The sequence below is a fragment of the Phalacrocorax aristotelis genome, chromosome 2 (genome assembly GCF_949628215.1).
Source record: "Phalacrocorax aristotelis chromosome 2, bGulAri2.1, whole genome shotgun sequence".
NCBI lineage: Eukaryota > Metazoa > Chordata > Aves > Suliformes > Phalacrocoracidae > Phalacrocorax > Phalacrocorax aristotelis.
Window position 1 is genome coordinate 23384643 of NC_134277.1, and position 23168 is coordinate 23407810.

General features: G+C 45.9%; 1 protein-coding gene across 2 annotated transcripts in view; it reads left to right on the top strand.

The window, feature by feature from the left end:
- Positions 1 to 8941, top strand: part of RSU1 (Ras suppressor protein 1) — a 113834-nt gene extending 104893 nt beyond the window's left edge. For both annotated transcript variants that reach the window (XM_075082730.1, XM_075082731.1), the window contains exon 9: positions 8469 to 8941. In XM_075082730.1, the coding sequence (XP_074938831.1) occupies positions 8469 to 8571 (103 nt within the window). In that variant the 3' untranslated portion in view covers positions 8572 to 8941. The remainder of the gene's footprint in view (positions 1 to 8468) is intronic.
- The last annotated feature ends 14227 nt before the right edge of the window (positions 8942 to 23168 follow it).

Consider the following 23168-nt stretch of genomic DNA (forward strand, 5'->3'; position numbering starts at 1 on the left):
CTGAGACTTTCAGTGCTGGGCTCCCTGGGTGTTAAATAGGTCTGAGTTTCAGAAAGCAGATACTGGTGTTCCATGTGCTTTCAAAACCCTCTCTGCCAAAAACCATGTATCCTGTAAGGTCTTTCAAGTTGGGTATGCAAAGTCATTACCCAGTTTTGCAAATCTTGGCCTATATGTTTTCCTTTAAAAAAGACTTCTTTTTTGCTAGGTTTCTATGCGCTTCCAGCTGTGCTTCCCTTACAAGCCTCTCATTTAAAGTACTTGCTTCAAAAGGCTGCTAGCCTCAGAGGCTATAAGAAGGCGGCTTTCTTTTATTACTGTATATTAATTAAAGAAATGCCTAAAACCTTCTTGGAATTCCTTTCTGGAAAAAAATAATTAGTTCTCCTTAACATGCAAGATGGTGAGTTCAAAGAAGCAGGGATTAAATTAACCAGGTTAAGAGCGGACGTGTCTGGCAGAATTAAAATTATCCAGGAATTGTCAGCCCTTTGGGAGAGCAGGTATTTGTAAATCATAGTTACCTCGGCTCCAATCTCCCCATACAGACATGTCTCCCCCAGGGTGTCTTCTTATAGGTCCAGTTGGACTGTATTCCCTTTACAACTGCTGTGTTTGGGCTGCTGAGTCGTCATGGCAGGACTGATGATGCTATTGTGAGGAGCACCACAGAGAGCTCCTGAGCTCAGGCCAGAGCTCCATCTGGTCAGGGTCCAGCTGTGGCAGTAACCTGTAGGGAAAGAGGGTGGGAAACATGGCACACAGAGGTTGAGTCTTCCTCTTCTTCAAGTATATGGCACAGCAAATGTAAAGGGGAGAGACCAGGGTCGAGAGGTCTGGCAGAAGGGAGCCCTGTGGGGAACGGAACGATGAAGTGGGCAGTAGGAGACGCATGGGATGAGTGGGCTTATTTTGGAGGATGCATGTTCTACACAGTCGCTGAGACAGTGAGCTCCAAGGCAGTTTTGGCAGAGTACTTTTTTTTGCTTGTTGAGATTTGGAGTGTTTTTAGGCAGCAATTCACAGTAAGTCAACGTTGGACTGTATGACTCAGCGGAGTCTGCAATGTAAGGTAGCTAACAGCTTGTGAGAGCGTGCAGAGTGGGAACAGAGAGGGCGTGGTTGCTTTGGGTGGACTTCATCAAGCATTTTAAAATATCTAAACGTGAATGTCTACGTGTTGGCTAGCTGCCCACTGTCCACTGTAGTCAGTGAAAATCTGTAGAAGACTAAAGCAACTAAGCATCACACAGCAGACACTTGTATTTCGTCACCCAAAAAGCTCTCTACTCCACTGACTGCAGCATGGGCTTGGATACCTAGCTCTCCACGTGTTCTGAATCCTCTCCTTCTTATCTAATCTGGGCTCCAAAAAATGAAACTAGCTATAAAAAAAGAGCTAAACTAAGATGGGAAAAGGCGAGCAGTTCCCCTGCAGAGTGCCTCTGGGGGTTAAGACCCCAGGAAGCACTTGAGGGGATTAGGGATTTCTTGTGATGCAGAAAGTCTCTTTGAAAGGTGAAGTGCAGGATTTGAGGGGATCAGGGAGGGTGATGCCAGGGCAAACTCTGCAGGAACTTTGGGTTATGAAGATTAGCGGGGCAGGTGGGGGGAGCGGAAAAGTATCACAGGCTGTTACACTTCGGAGTGTCTTGGGGCTGGGCTCTCAGGTGCGGAGATTTGGGGCAGTCTGAAGTATTAGGTGTACGAGAGTGTGAGTTGGGCAACAGAGGAAGACAAACTTACAGATCTAAAAATACTGGAGCAGTTTTACAGCATATAAAGAGCTGCAGCTGTAGTACCTCGGAGGCTCTTGCAGCGTAGCAGGCATGCAGCACCACCAGTGCCTGCTCCCCTCAACCAGTCAGCACTGCCTCCGTGTTGGAGCATGAGGAGTGAGCTGGTCCACAGACAGATGATGGGCCAAAGCTGAGTTTTTTGAAGAAACTTGCAGAGAGCTTCAGGTGATGAACACCTCTGGCACTGCTACCATCTGCTCTTAGAGCATTTGCAAACAAGGGGCAAAAAATTAACTGAATAAAATGAGTCACTCTTGTCTATTTTTCCTTACTAGAATCCTAAAGCTTCACCTTGGTATCTAAGTGTGCAAGGAAACCAGATAATTGTTTCACTTACCCATGCAATGTTCCTCTTAATTTAAATCATCTGACTTATGTCACAGAGAATAAAAATAAATGATTGGTAAACTACCAAAATCATATGATACTTGCAGAGTAATTTTAACCCCCACTATTTTCCCTCGGTGGTACATTGTTGGCAAATTAAAACTCAGTATCTGTCCCCTTCCTGGGACATGATGCACTCTGAAGAGGCAACGTGTTAGCACCTCCCACGGGAAAAAAGGCCAGTCTCAGTCGCTCAGAGAGGATCCCAGAAACACCAATAAGCTATGCAAAAACTGCCAGCGCAAAAGCATCTTGCAGTAAGTGCTTGAGAATTGCAACTAATACAGGCTAGCCAGCGCGGATCAGTCTTGCAAGCACTTCTTTCAGCTTTGGGACTCTAGTGACTCACTGCTGATTCAGCTTTTCCCTTCTCCTGCTTCCGCAGCTGGGGCTGGGGACCATCCTGTTGAGGTCACTGTAAATACCCACACTTGAAGCTGCATCTAGGCATTAAATACCCGCCTGAACCTGAGCTCGAGCTTTTGGAAAAGTGAGCAGCACCGGAATGTTTCGCTTTTATTTCTCAGATTACAGTACGTACCTGGAGGTAGCATCTCTCCAGGATTGTATTTAATTGTGCGCATCCTTTTCGTTCTGCATACTCACCCTGTAGGTCTATTACAGACATAAAGTGAGATTAATGTATTTCTTGCAGCTCATTCTTGAAATCCTCTTTCAAAATTCTTAAACTCAAGAAAACCAATGTGTGCATCAAATACTTTACACTAGTTCACCGGCTTACACAAGTTCACTCTTTTCACCTCTGGGAGCATGTAGCCTTCATGAATGTTTTGTTGTGCAAGAGAAAAATTTGAGGCAATTGTGCTGAAGGTGGTTTTTGAAAATGGTTCTTTTGAACTTTATGAATTTTAACTATGGTTCTTTTTTAAATTCAGAGATTTTGGTAGCAAGATTGTATACTTTCAAGTTACAAGGCTCAACCCCTGTTCTTATGCTGTAAAATGCAACATTTAGCAATTTGTAGTTTAATTTAGAAGGATCGCCTACTTTCCTAAATGCTTAAGTAATGTGGCAGGCTGTGGTTATTGATTCTCTCTGAATTTATTACAAGAAAGCTGTATTCACTCTTCCCCCTTGGGAATGCCCCTCCTGAACTGCATGCTTGCTAGTGACAGCTTAGACCCCTGATACATAACCAAAGACCTTGTCTAATATCCTTGCAAATGCTCAGGGAATTTTTATTAAGTAAAAACATCATTAAAGTAGACAGAATGATGAAGTTTAATGAGCATCGTTCTCACTTGATATTGTTACTTTTTGCTGCAGCAGCCATAGTGCTCTCATTTGTTACTTCCAGTGGGGCAGGTATAGAATGCAGGGAGATTTTGTTCATGTTTATGTTTGCATACAAAGAAACACTTATGTTCATGAGAGATATTTGCTTTGGAAAATATATACAAGGAAAGAAAGCAACTGGAAATCTCTGTGCAAGGACTTTCTGCATTTTCAGTCTTGCATTTAATCCTTTCACTTTAACATAATGAGAAGGCTGCATGCAATACTGTAGCTTGTAAGTCTCCAAAGGTTCAGCAATTTGCGACTGTGGTTATAATAACTAGCTTCTGACTGTTGCTGCAAACTTCAAACATCTGAAATGTTTATTTGCACTCCAGATTTTATTCTTCAGCTGAGGTTTTGGTCTGCAGGCTGTGTGTAATGTCCTGCTCAGAGCAACACCAGCCCCGTGAACAGGTGACGTTCCAAAACATCTAGTGTGAAGGTGCTACCTCGAATATATTCTCAACATTCATCTCACAAATCTGCCTTGAAACAGTAGCCACAATCTGCCTCAATATTCCTTTGTTTATGGAGACCACCTGCCTTCGCTAAGGGTCTAGTCATACAAACAGATATGTCAAGGTGCCATCTCCTAGTACATTACCATCCATCAGCTGAGCTGCACAACCGCCTGCGTGCACGTCTTAAGCTGACCTCCGCTGCCAAGGACGGTGCGAGTGTCTCTGCCTAACATGTCTGACTTCGCAGTGATGCCAGAGCAAGAGCAAGTACACAGTAACTACAGCTTGGCTGACAGACGGTGATGTGCATGCTATGGTTTCTGTGGCTGTATCCTTCCAGTAGGTATTGAAATCATTAAGGACTATATATGTAAACTCCACATCTATTACAGCCAAGGGGTATAGATTCTCATGTAATTCAGATAGTTGCTTTTTCCATGTGGATCAGCTCCATTCATTTTTTTTTTTCTTTTGGGTTTTTTTTTTTTCTGGCATTTTTTTCCTTGGGAGTTATACAAGTAGTGTCTGTTGTTGTACCAGAAGTTCATTGAAAATTGTGAATTCTCTTTTCCCTAGTGTAACAGAAGGCAAATTCTGTCCCAGAGGCATTATCACAGTCATTATTGTATTTAAATGTTGTTGTGACACCATATGTTTCCTTGTATTTGATGTGTGCAAACACAAGAGTCCTTTTCTGAGAAGGCTTGTATAATCTAAATACGTCTGATCCTTGCTCTTTGCGTAGCAGACTACTGTGATAGATTGTAAAGCACTTATCTTCAGCTGAGATAGCAATGTGCAGCTGAAACTTCCTTGAAATTTTGCCAGAGAAACCTAAGTAGATATATTTCACTTGCTTATTTCAAACCCAGTAATTATTTTCCTGAATGAAAGTTCAGTGCATGCGCCAATAGAAGTGGTTGGGCACGAGAGTAAGAAAGAAGTATGTAAAAGTGCTGCAGATGTCTGCAACTCATGTGCATCTACTACTACTAACATAGTATTTGCATGGGGCAGAGGGAATTGCTGAAGCACCAGTAGCACTGAATATCGTAAGGAGCAAATACCAAAGAAAAACTGCTACCAAAAATACTCACAGGTCAATTGGGATTTTTACTGCTTAACGCACGCTGTGGCCACTGGACCTCATTTCGCAGTCAAAAGGCGTTGCCCAAGTAGACTTTACCAGAACTCTGAAGTTCATTCAAAATTGTCAATATTCAGTGTCTGCACTTCAAAAGCATCCGTGTAGTCAGTAGAATTCCCACCACGCCCTTTTACTTCAGAAAAAGTTCACTAATTTGTGTTCTGCCAGTCCACAAACTTGAACATTTGCACTGCAAAAGCAGGAAATGAGAGGCAGAATGAATGCCAGAAGTGTCATCTGAGAGGGAGATGCATATGAAGTTCCAAAGCAAAAAAGTGGAGCCTAAACCAACCTGAACAAAAACAGGGTATGTAACACCTGAAAAGTGCCAAAACTGTTATAGTCCTCTCTGGGTTGGCACAAACAGGGCGAAGAAGCTGTGGGGCAGCAGGAGGTGGAAGAAGGACAGTGACAGAGGACTTCTGTTCCCATCTGTGAAGTTTTTTTTGTGTTCAGCTACAGTGGATTCTCTGTTAATTCAGTGCTTAAAGTCCCAAATGGGGACCTTCCTATTTGAAAAAAGTTCCCATTCTACTCCAGCGTAGCATTATTTCTCTAGAGCCAAAAAACAACTTGAATGTTAATTTAGTATTTACCTAACTATTGGTGTTCACAGATTTGAGCATGCATTTCCACCTCTCTGTTGCTAATTTCTCCGAGTTACGAAATTATTGCTGACAGTGGTTCAAATGCTGCACTGCATATTGTTGAGAACAAGATGCTGCTTGTTCCCTGACTTTTTCTACCCTGGATTGGTTTCTGATGGGACAGCCCCCTTGAATGACACTTCTGTGTTCTTCCACAATGATAGTATTTCCTGATACCAAAACATCTCCTTCCATATCTTCCCTCCCTCATCGCACATAACATCTTCCAAAACAAGACAGTTATTTAGGATGGGTATTTGATCAGTACACATACTGTGTACTTGGATAAAATATAGCCTTGTGCTGTTGGAGCTGTATCTCTTATGAAAAGAAAAATATGTGTACTGTAGCTAGTAGTAAGCATGCAGTTATCACAGAGGGTCAGGGCTCTGCGTTCGTCAGGAAATGGCATCCGATCCCCTGTTGACAGTAGGTGATGGCACACATAAAATTTCAGTAAGGTGAAGTAATGCCGTAGTTTACAGTTGTATTTTCCTTGAGCAAGGCTGTTTTGGGTACAGTGCACCTTGACAGCAGCCTGCTGAGCAGCATGATGTAAAACTGCAGCTGCTGAGGAGGTGAAAGCAGGCACTGCCTCTCCACCCCACCCTATCAGAAGCTCTAATACCGTTCTGCGGTCCAGGAGCCCCAGGGTTGAAGTATCTTCCAGATACAGCAATATAAAGCTCAGAGCAGGTGGTAGCTTTTAACCTCCTGACATGAATGGAATGGACTGTTTCTGTTGGAAGGGACCTACAACGATCATTTAGTCCAACTGCCTGACCAATTCAGGGCTGACCAAGTTAAAGGATATTAAGGGCATTGGCCAAATGCATCTTAAACACTGACAGGCTTGGGGCATCAACCACTTCTCTAGGAAGGCTGTTCCAGTGTTTAACCACCCTCTCAGTAAAGAAATGCTTCGTAATGTCCAGTCTAAACCTCCCCTGGCACAGCTGTGAACCATTCCCATGCCTCCTGTCAGTGGATACGAGGGAGATCAGCACCTCCCTCTCCACTTGCCCTTCTCAGGAAGCTGTAGAGAGCAATGTATGCCTTGGCTAAAATCTGTATCTGACATAAATAGCCATGGCCATGCCTTACAGCACAGTAATTCAAGGGTATTTCTATCTGTGTGGATCCTTGTTCAATGTCTCTTGCATGCAGTTGACTGCATAGTCCAGGAGGGCCTGTCCTCTGCTGAAATGAGTTTCAGCCTGCAAAGCAAAAGAGGTCACTGTGAATAGTCACTTTATCTCCAAGATACCTGCTCAGGCTGATACCCGCTGCAGAACTGTGTATCAGGTCATGCTTTATGGATAAACAACAGGGATTTGTAAATAACCAAGTCCGTCCCAACATGACTAAGCACAAGTAGCAGAACAATCTGCACCTGGTCCTTGTTTGCAGCAAGGGCTGGACAGACATGCAAGCTACGCATATGGACTGCAGCAAGGGAGAGTGCACGTGAGGGGGGTGTGTGATGGACCAGTGCAGCTCGCCTGCAACAGCTGGGACCTTCTACGTTCCCCAGACACATGAAAATGCAGGACCCAGGTTCTGTGGCAATGGTGCTAACAGCTACCCATCTAGATTTTGACACATCAAAAGGCAATTCTAAAAAGAGTCGGAGTTTCTCAATCCCAAGCCCCTGGATCTGACCTGTTTCTTGACAAAGTCCACCGAAAGGTGGAGGTGCAGTGACACAAGGAAGGCTGTTGTGGGAACTGGTGCCGTTATTTTCTTCAGTAGCAGAAATTCCTATTAAGTGGTAGAAGTTAGCATCCAACTTCACTGGCAACAGTCTAGTACAGGATTGGGGCAGACACTCACCAGCATCGGGCTGAAAGATCAGCGGGGGGTCACCTTCCAGAGGGATTTCGGTGTTGGTGTCAACATTGCCAGTGTTTATGCAGCTGAATGAGCAGAAACAAAGCTCATCTCTGTTCCCTTCTAGATACACTAACACCCACACAAAGTACATCTTCAAAACGCACTTTATGTCAGTAAAGGAAGTTCAGTTTGAGTTGTGTTTATTTTGGGTAGGTTTTTAATTTAGTTTAATCAGGATTACTCGTAAATTATCTATTAATTACTATGTGATATTTAGGAAGATCCTCTCAGCCATGTAGTCTATTTAGCTCCTCTGTGAATGCTAGCCATCTTAATTGTAGGATACTTTGTCAACATTTAATCAGTGCTACTTACTAATGTGGCATTGATGTGTTGGTAGCTGTCCCAGTACTATCAATCATGTGTGAGCTGCAAAGGCAGCTGTGACACCATTGCTCTCTGTCACATTACCAAGCCCCTGGGTTTTCTGGTTAGGGATGACGCTCACTTTGCTCTAAGTGGCCACTCTATCTCCCCAGTTCAACCCAATTTTTGTCTTTGTAGACTGGAATACACATGCTTGCAGCTTTCCAAGCCTTAATCCCATAACTGCAGAATAAAGGTTGCTAGTTTCTGAAGGCAAAACTGATTGCTCCTTCACTGCTCCAGAGGTCTGCTCTTCCCGATGTTACTTTCCTGATAAGTCTCAAAAAACCTAATACTGTGGACTGCAGCATGAGATCTAACAGAAAATTCAGGGTGTTGAGACAAAATAAATACAGTGACCTTCCTTTTTTTATTTCTAGTAAGTAGATGCATTGTTTAACATGCTGCAGAGTAAAAGCCTCCGTTTAATGGTTGTATCACAAATATTCCTTCTCTCATTTCCTTACAGTCTTTACGGCAGACACATGCAGGCGAATCCTGAACCTCCAATGAAGAACAATGACAAGTCAAAGAAGATCAGCCGTAAGCCTCTGGCAGCCAAGAACAAATAAGTCTCTGGCTTCTGCCTCTGTTTTTATATCTTTTACACTGCTTTTGCATGTGCCTATAATATTCCTACGCATCTCCTGTTACTCGTAAGACAGCAGACACTAGAGGTAAAAGCAATTTACTATGTATACTGCTTGAGAAGGTACTGCTTAAGGAATACAAAATTACATATTCTCCTAATTATGGTCACATTTATGTAGCCATTTAATATATCACTGTCAAACCCGTTTTAGCTTTTCTATTTATATGTATATTAATGTCGCTCTTCACATGGATCACGTCTTGTTAATATCAGGGGTTTTACACCTATATTACACGATATTAAATTTCATATAATATCCCAAGTGATTTTAATAAAGGTCTTTATTTGTATTGTGTTTCAATTTCTTCAGTAGAACTTCTGAACAGCAAATTCCTTGAGGAACGTATGTGTCCAGTTTCCTGCAATGTGTTAATTTCTTGTGTAGGAATGTGATAACATTTTATCTCATACAAGTTAGTTAAAATGTAAAGCATTCTGTTCAAGGAGTGCAAAATTTTAATCAGTTTCTATTTTGTTTTTACATTGCTATGTGCTGCTTTTTTGCCTTAAAGGTTATTTTGTAATCACGGAGTAGGGGAAGGGAGAGAGGAGAGAAAAAAGATTGTCTTTGTAAAGAGCTGCCAATTGCCAGCCTCAATTTGGAGAAAGAGAACTTTCTCATTTAAAGGAAATGGTATTTCTGCCAATTTTTAAGTGATTTTTTTTAGCCAGAAAACCCAAATAATGTATTTAATCTCTGCTGAAAGTGCTTGTATTGAAGAGCTGTTCCAAATGGCTTTTGAAAATGCCACAGGTTCTATATTTATCTCTACAAAGCTGGCACCACAACCAAGCTCAGAAGCCGCAAATTGTTTTAACATCTCAGATAGCTTCAGGTCTTACCAGTGGGGGAGAAAAAACTAAAATCTTCAGACAGTGATTTCCAAACAGTTTTAGTCCTAGCAGGGCAAAAGCTAACCAGAAAACTCAGGAGCAAGGACAGATATTCATACCTAGATCGCTCGTGTCGGGATCTTCCTGCCCTTGATTTCCAATTTCATGAATTTCATACCTGAACAACCCCTTGCCGAGTGTCGGCTGCCATCTGGACAGCAAGCCAGGAAACATGCCCAGACTGCCGAAACAGGCCCATTATGTTTAATGAGAGAAGAAAAAGTTTTAAGTATCTCATTCTAGAAATTACACTTTCTACAAAAGCCATTTTGTATCTGAAGACACTGCTGTCAGCGCCAGCCCCTCGATTGCATGTAGGATTACCCCAGAATTTAAGTAATACGTGGTTGCCTTAGTCTGGGAATAAATGTATTGACATATATTTTGCAACAGATTTTTTGAATTGGCAAGCAGGGTAGGAAGCTGGCATCAAGCTTTAGGTACCTTTTAAGTGGTCTTTGATACTTCAGAAGAAAGAGGCAGTCTTGGTAGGCAGATGGAAAACAGTAAAAATGGTAGACTTGTCAGGAACAGTCAATTCTACCTGTTGCAAGCTCTGCAGAGGATTTTACAGACCTCTTAAGTGATCTCTCTAGGGGAACAGGTCCAGCTGAAACAGGTCCTTGGAGGAGCTAGGTTGGGTGCATGTTAAGAATTCACAGCAAAAACTGGCCCCCGGCTGGAAAGCACACAATTACTTCTAGTGTAGGCATTAGCACGTGAGGGTACCTAATGACAATAATAATCGTGCTACAGAAAGCCCTGAAGAAATGTCAGTGAAACGTCAGAAGATCCCCAAACTACTCTTGCAAATTCCTTTTGGAACAAAATAAATAGCAAGGGCACATCTATCGGGAAGGGGTGAAGAGGCCCTAGATCCTTCCCCCAGTGTCCTTCCCTGGCACTGAACGTTACCCCGGCCTTCGGGGGCGGCAGTGCCCACAGGGCTGAGCCACTTCTCTCCTGACAGGTGCCTGCAGCCATGGCTAAAGCCCTACTTTCAGGCTTGAAGACGTTTTACGTACGCTTGTTTCCAGCTAATCTGGATTCTCTGCTCTTCTGAAACCTCCCTGGGTACACCTGGACATGGTTTTCTGTGAGTGGGGTAGCAATATGGCTCTCCTTTGATTTGAACAGAAATCCAGCCAGAGCTAAAGGCTTTCATGTGGTGTCTGAGACTGCATCCGTCACCTGCTCTGTGTCTTGGGGTTTAGAAAGAGAGAAGTTGCTACGGGGCTACAGGGGTTTCAAAGCATGTAAAAATAAAAGCTTGTTGGGAAGGCCTGATAATGTTACTGGTGGGAAGCTACAGCACCACTTTAAAATAAGCTGCTGATTTTCAAGCATTAGTCAGATTTCCATTAACTGCTGTTGCAAATTTTGAAAGTGTTGAAAGACTCGTGCATGCTTTCCTCTGCAGGGTTTTGAAGTATTGATTGGAGCATTCCTGGGTGTTCACAGCAAAAAAAATCTACCCAACCTTCCCACTTCTTCCCCCATGAAGGAGGAAGAAGCACAGTTTTGACAAGCAAAAGCAAGAATGAAGGGTCTGGGGAAGAATAAGTGAAAGGCATAAAGATGAGAAGGATAAAAGAAGTCCTAAAGGGAGAAGTATTATACTGAAGATGGTGGCAGATGGAGAAATAAGAAGTTTCTTGAAAAGAAAGATGAAAAAATAAGATAAAGATCTGAGGAGACAAGGAAAAACTGAAATGTATAAAGCTTTACAAACAGAAAACAAAATGGGGGAAAAGGAGTGCTCTTCAGAGGCTCAGGGCAGAATAAGACATAGGGAAGAAAAGCAAACCACCTGGGATGTAACATGCTAATGTTTTAGGGTTTTTAAAAAGGTACCAGCTTCTTAAAGCAAACCACACAACAGTTTTAATGTGAGTTTGATGATTTTATGTATCTGTCCTCTAGAGTCATTGCTTTTTTAATATTTAAAGACAACTTGTTTCATTTTACTGGGTCACATTTATTTCCCCACTGTACTTCAAGTAAGGGAACTGCTGTGTTCTACTGCGGTGAACCAGTTAACGAGCATCGCAGCTCGTGGTGGTCCCTCTGATGGTCCCCATGGTCGTGTCTCCCAGAGGATCCACCAGACTGAGGCCCCTTCCAGTGAGCCCTGGGGTGCTGCCCCAAGGTGAGCAATTGTGTTGTGCCACCTGGAGCGCAGAGCTCTGTAAAGGCAGCTCTTCGCTCCTCTGGTCAATATTTTTTCACTGGCCTGGTTGACAATGAGATCCCTGACTCGGGGTGCCTTGAAAAGGACTTTTTTGCCATCCGTTCATTCACGGTCACTCATTCAGGTTGCCTCTTTGGGCCAACCTCTCATACAGCCAACAACATGCCACTTCAAGGGGAGAAAATTATTCCTGTGAGAAGGAAATTTGCTTTTTACAGCTTTCCAGCACCTGGGAGCGCTTTGAAAACAATGATACAGGTAATTCTCTGTTTTGATTTTGCATATGGTGAACTGGAAAGAAAGAGTTTGGAAATTTTTTTGCACACAATGCACCCTGACAAAGAAAACTTTTTTAAATAACCGTAAGACTGATATGCTGTGCCTTTGCAAAGACTGGCTTGGGAATTAATACTCCTTGCTAAAGATAGGGCAAAATGAAGCCAGAAATCCCGCGAGTGCAGGCACCATCCACGATTTTCTTGTGCTTAGTGTCTGTTAACTCTGTATTGCCTCCTGCAGTCCTCCTGATAGACAGATAATGGTTTAAAAAACAAAAAAACACAACCAAAAAATTCTCAGCTCTGAGAACTTGGGCACCACACATTCTCTTTCTTATTTAAAAAAAGATGTGGGCAGCAGCACTGTGATTCTGAAGTTTCACCTTTTTATGATCGTTAGTCTGGAAAGATGTTTCCCATGGAATCACTGGTGTTCAAGCATCTTTATTTTGGTTTTAGCCAGGTCTTTCTTATTAAGGAAATGACACTGTAGCGTCTGTTCATCAATTAGCTGCCAACCTTACAGCTGGCAAAACACACCAGCAGCGTGGGCATTTCTCCTGAAATGGCATCTTGTTCGGAGGTACGATCTGAGCCAGCGTGGCCCTCGCCTCTCCTCCTGCCGGCACCCCGTATCCTCCCCATCCTCCTCCTCTGGGCTCTCCCCACCACGCTGCAGTGCGCGGGGCCGGGTGCTGGGCTCCTGGAGGAGCCAGGGAGAGGGAGAAGCCTCCCTCCTGCTCTGCCAGACACCCTGCTCCCTCCTAGGGAGCAGAGTGAGGTCAGGACTCATTTCCAGCCCCAGCAAAGCTTGGGTGCTCCACGCTGGCTCACGGTTTGGTGCTGGTATGAAAGCTGGGAGGGTGAGTCCGTGCCGTCCCCACGTGTGCTGAGCAGCAGGAGCTCCGGAGAAGGGTAATATTTCCAGTTTGGAGCGGGTGGTAACTGTTAATATCCTCATGACAACCAGGAGGAGTGAGATTGTCATCGGTTATACTAGTTGTTAATTTTGTAAATATTAACAATTTCTAGGATTATGGCACAGGATGTGAGCTGTCAACTTGCTTTATTTTCCTCCTACTCCTTCTTGCAATGACACATCTTTTATACTCCCGGATTTGTGCCATGTGTTTGTTGCCTTGCGCTGACACTGGGGCCGGCAGATGTTCTGGGATGAAACCATGATAACCTCCCAGAAGTTAGATTTTCTTCCCCTCCTGGGTACTTTGTTTCCTCTGATCTATGGGGAAGTAATTTGCCTGTAAAGCACAGTGATTTATAAATATCTGTGGTTGGTTTCTGTCCAGCACTGCCACCGAAGCTGCTGCCTTTGGCAGAGCTGAGCTCCCACCTCCCCTTCCAGCTCACCTGTGAGTGCCACACACAGGCGCCACCCCTCCCCGTCCTCTTGGAGCAGGAATGGAATTACAACTCACCAGGAATTGTTGCCATATTGTGAAAAAGCCCTTATATTTGGCATTTTTACAATATATCTCAAGAGCAAAATTTTAACTGTATTTTTAGATCAAGGAGCGCGGTAATCGCGCGAGTGCCGGCCGCAGTAGTCACCCCTGCAGCTTGATAGAGATGTTCAGAGGCAGCTTTAGTGACGAGGTGCGATTTGGGGCGCAGCACCGGGGAAGGTGGCTTTGCCAGGGCACTTGCTCCTCACCTGTGCTCCCTTGCTGCTGGCGAGAGCCTCTCTGCCCGCTCTGCCCCGCTCCTGTGCCGGGCAGCCCTGAGCACACAGCCGGTGCCCAGCCAAGCAGTGGTGAGCCCCAGGCTGAGTATAGCATCATGATTTTCCTGACACCCCAGTTATTCAGGTAATGTTTCAAATGGCCTGGTGCCGGGGCAGCTGCCAGCACAAGAAGAAGTGGGGAGTGTAGCTGTGGCTGGCCGGGTGCTAGCAGGGGGATAAGCCTGGTGCTGTCGCCTCCAGCCTGGAGTGATACGTGCCTGCGGAAGGCGACATGCAAGCACTGGACAAAATACACCCACTGTTCCAATAATCATTCAAATGGGGTGCCCTCTGCAAGGGCTGGCATCCTGCTGGCCCTCAGGGTAAGACTCACCTTCTGTCTGAGCCTGGGCAATGCTGTGCTTCTTGTGGTCTTGCTGATCTTTGCTTTGCTGGCATGGAAATCACAGGCTGGTGGCAGTGGGTTTCCTGGCAGCACGGAGCTATTGCCAGGCAGAGCCTGAGGAACAGGGATGCCCCCTGCCCTGGTGATTGCCCCCATCATCCTCACATGCCAACCCTACACCCCCTGGGGCACCCCGAGCTCGGTCAGTAGCACTCCTCAGGACCAAAGTGCTGAGGCAAACGTCACTCCTAGGACTGCCTGTGGGGCTGGGCATGGCAGCACCTCCCCGAGGAGCAGCCAGAGGGGGGCAGACCCAAAGGGCTCATCTGGGGCTCAGCCCCATAACCCAGGGCACCACTGGAGGAAGGGCAATGCTGCAAAGGATGTGATGAGTGCTGAGATGTGGGTGGCTCAGTGCGAGCGTGGATTTTAGTTTAATACTGGGTGTTGGTTTCCCAGCAGCCATGCGAGTTAGGATGTAACATCACAGCAGTGACATGGAGAACTGGTAATCATGTCAACTGCCCCCTCAGAGGTGTTACTTTTAGCAACCATATTGTTAGTGGCCTGGCTTGAGCACCATCCGCCACCTCTTATTTGTTCTCATGTCGATTCAGATATCTATTTTAGGTAGCTGCTCAAACACGCCTGGCATACACGATTCCCCAAGATCACACAGAAATGAGCATCTGTGTTTGGAGCAGAAGAGAGCACTGATTCCGAAGAATGAGGCGCACAGGTACTTACTGAAATACGATTTTAGCAATTACCATCCGGACCATATAAAGTGACTTTCCTATCTTAATTTCTGGTCAACTTAAGCTATACAAAGATTTCTGCTCTGCCGGTGATATCCAGAGACGCATTAAACACCCTGTAGATCAGGATTCAATACTAATCCATCCTGAGAGCAAACATAAAAATCAAACTTTGATTTAAATTCAGGTACCTTGCAGATAACGTGTAGGCTTGGTGCTTAATTGTCAGAAGCTCTCAGCTGCTCGTGCAAGTAGGAAGAACGACCAGCGCATCTAGAAATGCAGTTTTCCGCCTTTGCCAGCAGTGGGTGCAATAATACAATCAGACCAGCCACCAGACCTGAACAAAAGTTAAGGCCTGAAATCCTTTTAATTCTTCGTGTTCCTGATACAAAAATGTGCCGAGACAGTTCACAGCGAGCACGACTGTCACCCCCAGGCTTGGCAGGGTGTCCCCAGGGAGGCTGCTGGTATTTCCTTTCCCCTCACTGTGCTATTACATCAACTCCTCCAATTAAGAAACCAAATAATTCAGAGGCAGCCATGTGGCACCAAGTGCCATAGCAAGAGCTAAAAATAGCCCTGAAGCCTTGGGAAAAACAGCTCCTGGGCTCCGCGCCGAGCAGAGCCCCCGTCGCGGTGCGTGCGAGGAGTATCACAGCCCTGGCTTGCCACGTTTGGGGGCAGCCAGACCCCTGGCATCCAGCCTGGCCATACACCCAGGGCTGGATTTGGGGGAGCCCACGAGGGCAGGCCCTGGCAGCGATGCTCCTCTGCACCTTCCTCTGTCGCGGGGCCAGGGATATTGAGGCAGAGCAGGGAGGTGCGCGGGACCCCTCGCAACACACAGGGCTCTGCACTGGGGGCCTGGAGTCAACTTCTCATCCCCGAGGCAAGTGCTGACCCAGAAGTAGGTCCACGAACTGGGCCTGGCTTTTGGACCTGCAGCTGACGGCTTCACAAACAGAAAAACATGGAATAAAACTTGACAACCAGTCCTTTTTTCAGCAAGAAAACAGAAACACCCACCCCGCCCAAGAAATAAAGATTGAAAAATAATCTCTCCCAAGGCCTTGAAATGAAAGGGCGGGATGGGGTGGGGGGGAAGCCCATCAGTTCAGGAGGAAAATGGAATTTCTTTTGAGTAAATAGGAAACCAGGGAAGGCTAAGCCACCTGGCATAGCTTCACAGCTAGACCCACGCTCCTGCGAGGTACAGGCGGATATAAAAAATAAAATAGTGCATCCAGTTCTGCATAGAAAAGTTTTCTGTTCTTGTAAACCAAATGAAATTAATCATTACATTTATCTACAGGCTGTTCTATAAAATCAATAAGCTCTAGCACTGCATAGCAATCAAACTACGACAAGGCACTTAAACTTCGCCAGCTCAATCCAATTAATGATATCTTCGTTAGAAAACAGTCATTTTTATAGAGTCAGTTGACTCTTCAAGGACTATAGTATAAGCTTGATATAAGCTCATTGATTTTTACTTTATGATTTCCAGTTGAAAGCAAACAGAGATCATTCACTTTATAAAACTGAAAATATGTGTGTATTTAACATACCAATATTATTTATAAGCAGCAGCTAATATTTAAGTGCCTCTTGTACGCCTTGATAAAAGTGGTTCATGAATTCAGCCCTCTCAGATGTTCAGAGGATGTTCTTCCACATTATTGCCATCGTCATTTGTCTTTCCTTTCTGACATGTGCTGTTTTTTCATGCAGGAAAACTCTGTAGACGATGCTCGTCAGCAAGGAGGAAGGCAGCCTGAATACCTATGAGGTGTCGCTGGAAACCAAGTGCCTCCGAAAATCCCAGCCTGCCTATCCTATCTTTTCACAGAACAGCCTGGGAGCTTGCAAGGCAGAAGGGTGACCAAGGGACCCTGAGGAAAGCAAGAGTGGGATAACACTGCATGTGTAGGGGGTTAGTGGTAGGGACAAGCTTATTGGGTGGTGAGGACTTTTTGGGTGATGGACAGAGAGGGAAAGGTTTGGTTTGGAGTAGGGATTTGAGGGAGGAGAAGGACCCAGAGGCTCATTGGGTGCTTGTGAAGCTCACAAGCCCTCTTGAGAAATGAAAGATAAAAGACAAATGCTGCAAAAACATACACCAGGAGGTGAGCAGCACTGAACCCAGCTCCTCTCCAAAGAGCACAGGTGGGGACAAGAGCTCTTCTCTGCTTTGCGGTGACCGCCAGCACTGTGATCGCATGGGGTTTGGAGAGGTGTCCCCATGCCACATTGCACCTCAGCCACCCCCCACATCGAGCCAGCTGGGACAGATGGGCCTGGGCCTGAGCCAGAGCCAGAGCCAGAGCCGAGCCTTGGTGCTCCCTCCGGCACTTCAACAGTGAAAATCAGAGCTGAAAACCGCCAGTCACAGGTAAAGTGCCCCAGTAAATGGTGCTGGTGAGAGCTGGTGCTCAGTCCTGAGGAAGGAGGATTGCCCACCATGCACACATGGTTGGGCTCAGCTCCCTGCCGGGGTTTACAGGAGGTTTGATCTCAGTCCCCAGGAACATCCAGGCACTGAGAGGCAGACGATGGCAGGATCCCACAGGAGTTCATGGTTTCTGAGCTGATGTTTGTGAGGTTAACATGGGACCACGCGGTCTGAGCAATGATTTCACTGGCAGAGGACAGTACCGCTTGCCTGCAGTAAATGCATGGAAGAAATCAATTTAACCAGCAAGAAGGTGCCACTCCTAGATCCTCAGGACTAGCCAGTGGGGCTCTCCACTGAGTCAAGCTGTTGGCACTGTGGCAGGCTGCAACTCCACCTTTCCTTGCACTTGTCCCCCTTGACCCCGTGTGGCTGAGCAGCCATTTCTAATGCATCTTCTAGGAGAGAGAGGGACTGGGTCCAGTGGCAGCACAAAGTGGGCTGCATTTGCTGAGTATGCTGCAGGCCAAACCTCGCTGAACCAGAGGGCTTCCTCCTGTCCTCTATCCCTGGACAAAGCTCAAAAAAACAGTATCTCCAGCATCTCAGTGTAGAGAAGCAAATCTGTCATCAGGAACAGGAACATTTAGGTAAATCACATCAGTGCCACATCTTACCAGGGCAGCCACATTAGTAAGTGAAAAAAAAAAAAAAACCAAAACAAGAAACAAAACCCAGTAAAGGCAAGTGGTTGGGTTTTGGTGGATTATTGTCATTAATTAGAGGCTCTTGTTAAAAGTCTGGCTCTGGGAGCGAAGAATAAGCCAAGCTGCTACTGTTCCATCAATGCCCAGTTGATCCCAAAACCAAAGGAGGGTGTCCAGGGAATGAGGTTATGGGACTTCAAAGAAAAAGACAAAAAAATTATGAGAGGATTGCGTTTTGTTTCCTTTCCAAAAGTGCAAGTCTGTTTTCAGTCATGGTATGGCAAATACAGATGGAAACAAAGAAAAAATGCATTTCCACAGTAATTACTTGCAGTTACGTGATGCCCTATGCCTAGTTTCTGAGACGCCTTGCCTAGCCAAGGTAATGCAAGCACAGGGATGTCACTGGCATGTGCCAGAGGTTACCACCCATTACCTGCAGATGGGGAGGGGATGCAGGCGTCCTGGCACCGCTCCTCAGCTGCAGCAGGAGAGCTGCAAAGGCCAGCGGATGGCCAGGGCCAGCACCATCGCCAGGGCTCGGGCACCTGGGCTTGGCTCAGCAGGCAGGAGGACTTGGCAGCAGGAACCATTTGTGGCATATTGCAAGATCTAAAAGGCTTCATGCCCCTGTGAGCTCAAGTTTTCAGGGGGGTGAGTTGTAACAATCCCGGAGGAAAGCTGATCTGCGTCCTCCAACTGCTCCTTCCCCCTTTCCCACACTGGAAGAGACATAACAGGGTGAATAATTGGATGAGTCTCAAGACACTTGTTTTGATGGTCTTGAAATCAGCCGGGTTAATAGGAGTTCCTCAAACCAGCAACAGGGGAAGGGGAGGAAAAAGCAGTGAAAGAAGAGGCAATTAGCAGACCACAGCGGGGGAGCCCAGCCAGAGCCACAGGAACTGCTACAGAGCCGGCGCCTTCTCACAAACATGGAGGCTTGCCTGGGGTGCACAATTCATTTCTGGCCAGGATAAAGTGCGAGCACATGTAATGGATGCCTCGGTGCTGCCTGCCACGCTCCTGCAGCTGAGGGGCTGCTTCCCACACCCCACTGGGGCTGCAGCATGGGTCAACCCTGCAAAAGGGCAGAGCTGTAATTAGACTGAGGTCAAGCGTCTTGCGAAGGAGAGGCTGGATGCAGTGGGTGATAGTGGTGAGAGGCGACGTAGTCGACCCCTTTTCATGCATCCCTGTCCAGGCAAAGCCTGCCCAGTGGCCCAGCTAAGCCCTGCTCCAAAAACTAGCAGCCCCAGGGCAGCAGCAGCGAGCTGGGGGGGCTGGTGGTGCATGAGAAGCACTGCCTTGCTGGTGCAGTCGAGGTGGTGGTGCTGTCCCCACCGCCTGTCAATGGCGCTGCACACCCTCCGTCCTCGTGGAGGGGCTGCCGGTGCAAACACGGCAGCAAGAAATCCCTTTCAAGAGCGAGTGACAGTAATTGCAGCAATGCAGACATGAAGAAGACTTTTTAGTAATTCACCATTCCATATAAAACAAATAATCCTCCTCTAAAGTGATGGTTATGACTGCAGCCTCGTCATTTTTTTGAGTTTTGCCTTAAACTAGTTGTAAAGCGAGATAATCAGTTTCTGTGGGATTATTAAGAAAATTACACATCTGTTACACTTCTCATATCAGCCATTTTTCCATCTTGTATTTACTTAATGTCGTCTTCTTTTCAGTCATCCTTGAAAAGAAAACAAATGTTGTTTGTCACTTGGGCCTGTTCTCCTGGTTACAGGTGCCATGGCAGACATTTCCTACCAGGAAGACAAATAAAATTTCACCCAGATTCTGAAACATTTTCACAAGGATCATAACTCCTATCTCCAAGGTCTGGCAGCACCTCTATTTCCTTGAGTGTGATGTGACATGAAAAGAGACGGAGGCAGCCATCAGCAGCCAGTACAGGAGCTTGCTCTGGTAATATGGGTTACCCAGAATTTAGGCTGAAGAGTGACTGATGGTACCACACAAGACCTCTACCCAGATACCAGCCTTCAGAACCAGTTCGGGTGCAAAACTGCCAATGAAGCCCAAAGCATGTTTGCTTTGCCTCGTGCCTTAGTATTTTTATTTACCTTCTTCCCTCCTGTCTCCCAGATTGTCTGGTGGCCATGCCAGCAGGATGGAAGACTTTATTTGTAGTCTGTAGCACAAATGCTCAAAAAATTCAAGCGTGATTGAGAAGGAAAGGTGCATGTTGTGTTTGGAATAACCTTCATTCAGTCAACATTTTCTGTGTCAGCATTACCAGCCAGTAGAGGAGGGTCAGCTGTCTTCAAGGCTGTACTCATGCGACATCACCATATTGCTGACAGCCCTGGCACAAGGGCTGGTCTTCAGCCCAGCTTCTGAGAGTCAAGTGGTAGCACTCTGGAAAGACAGGGCATAGGAAATGGAGGGCAAAGGGTCAAATTTCTCAGCAGAGTGGACGGAGGAAGATGCACCTGTGTGGGAGTTACAAGATGTTATGCAGAGGAATAAACCCTCAGTGCCAGGATGGGGAGCACGGTGCCCTGCACGGGGACAGCTGTGCAGCCTGCACCGGCGGGTGCCCTCTCTGCTGCCACCTCTCACCCCACTGCAAGGAGCAGGCGCTGAGGCCTCCTCTGTACCCAGAGTCTGCGGCAAAAAGCAGAATTTCCACATTTCTGAAAGCCAGGCTCCTATGTGAGTGTCTGAAAAGGGCTAACGGCACCGCAGTGGGAATCCTTTGCCCTTATTTCACAGAGCGTGTCCCTCCAATTTCAAATGAGACAGGTTCACTGAAAAGCTGGTTGAGTTCCCATGAACTTTCCTTCTGAACAGACTATGTTAAACTGCTTCTGAGTAGTGGAAAATACTTTTAATCTTGACATTTGGTATTCTGGTACATGTTGTATTCTTGTTTCCATCAGTCACAAGTCCCCTTTCAGGCAGCCTGTGAAGTGATTTCCCCTTCTGCACGTGCAGGTGGGCTATAGAAAATGCAAACGCACTCTGAGTAAACTCAGATATGACCCACTGTTACGTTTCAGGGTTACAATCTGGATGCACCCAATAAGTGAGGTGGGCTGTGCTGGCTGGGTGCAGTTCAGAAAGAATATGAATAATTCTGCAGAGCATATCTGGCGCAGAGGTTAGCACATAAACTAAGGATCAGCAGTCAGAGCAGCACAATTACAGCATTTGAGACAAGGAAAGTTTGGATCTGGAGTTCCTTAATTCTCTGCAGCAAGAGTTTTGCTTGACCAGTCTATAAAATTTTGAGGAAAAAATAAGGACAAATGCATCATACATTACAATTTAGCACCTATGGAGAATCTTTGTGTTCTCATGGCTGTTGAGCATAGGAGTGTCAGCACTTGGGTCCAGAAGAAAGTCCTGGTAACTCTCTTGCATTGGTAATAAGCAGGCTTTCCTTCTGCAGCTGAGCCCTAGCAGTGAGCAGAGAGCCTTCTGTAGCGCAGGTCTCGGTGTCTCTTCTTCCCCCTCTTCCCCTTTGGAGCCAGCCACAAGACTTGGATGACTGTGAATCTTTGAACTGGGTTCAGCATGGATCAGTGCCCTGTTTCAGGATCCCCCCTCCCAAACAGAAAGCCTACGTCCACCCTCAGCTTGCTGGGTAAATCTGCCCTTCTGTAGAGTTCAGAAACTTGGGTCTAAACAGAAACCTGGACACCATCTCTAGAAATAATCCAGTCTCTCCATAATATCAGGGCAAAAACTTGCCAATGTTGGATTAAAAAAAGGAATTTTCCACCTAGCATGCTCAGATAAATATGTTTCCATCATGCTGGAAATAGCTGCCAGATAGCAAAGCTCACTCATCATACAGACTCTTTCTATACCAATACCTAATCTTTTTAATTACTCACTGAAGAATAACTTGTCTGCCATCAAACAAACCCACTCAACTAAATAGTATAGATGTAATAGCACTCTTTTGGGCACTTCTGAGAAATCCCACCAGTGCCTAGCTGGGTTTCTGCATTTATGGCACCTACAAGCACAGGCTGGTGGCTCTGATTGATGTGTGCCAGAGCTGGGGGCTTGGGCACCCCTAGTCAGTCTTAAAATGCAGTTTGTTTGTGCAGTTGTCCCACTGCCTGCGTGGTTTTGGCATCTTGGTGGTAATTCAAATAAAGCTGCTAATTTCTGGGAGGAAAAAATGACAAAGCCTGCTTCACTAGCAAGCTATCAAAAGCAACTTCTTTGATTACTAAGTAAGGCGAGAAACTGAATCAGCTCTGTTTCCTTGCAGTGTTTTTGGTATTCTGCTGGTATTTCTAAGATTTCTCATCTCCTGACACACACTGAGACATCCATCTTCAGTTACAGTGAAAACCCACAGGTTTGCAGAAAAGTCAAAAATTTGTCCTCATCTACTGCCTGTGATGCAGTCAGATGTTTCAACCCAGCAGCTCCAGAGCAGCTCATCCCTTTTGCAGTGTTTGCTCAAGTATGTCCACTTCTCCCTAGTTCTTTGCTCCTCTTGTGGTGTTTCTTGGCTAATGGCTGTGTTTGAAGAGGGCTTCGCGATGCCCTTGCAGCAATACAAACATCAAGAGCCTTCGAGGTGCTCTGTGAAGAGGCTGTTAAACAACAGCGCAGCTGTAGGAAACAAGTGGGAGCAAAAGTAGCGCCAGTGCAGCAGACTGACCCAGTACACCTCACAGAAACACACCAACAAAAATACAAGAGGTATGGGAATATCAAGTTAAACATAGAGCTCAGGACTGTGCCAGTGGGGAAAACAGAGAAATAAATATTTTTTTCGAGGGTGGGGCTGGGGAGTGGGGGTGGTGGAAAGGAGAGGCATTGTAATTCTGTGCAAAAATCTGAAGTGGAATATACCTTCTAGCTGTTGATTATTTTTTCCTGAACTGCTGAACAGAATAATTCTTATGGAAAAACACAGCAAAGATGTGAAGAAAACATATTAGGAAATCAGAATACATTTGTCAATCTAAACCACTGAGCTTTAAAAAATTACCGAATACAAATAGCATCAGTAGCATAATCCACACACGCACACAAGGACCAGATCCTTGGGGTGCCAGGGGAGGGTGTGGGAAGGGGGGGAGGTGTTTTGGGGCGCAGAGGGTCTGGCTCTGGGTGCCAACCCCACTCTGAGCACCACAGCACAGACCTGCTGCCTGGCAGCTGCCTCCTCCCTGGGTGAGAGAATCCCCCCATCCCCGCTGAGCTCTGGCCTACGT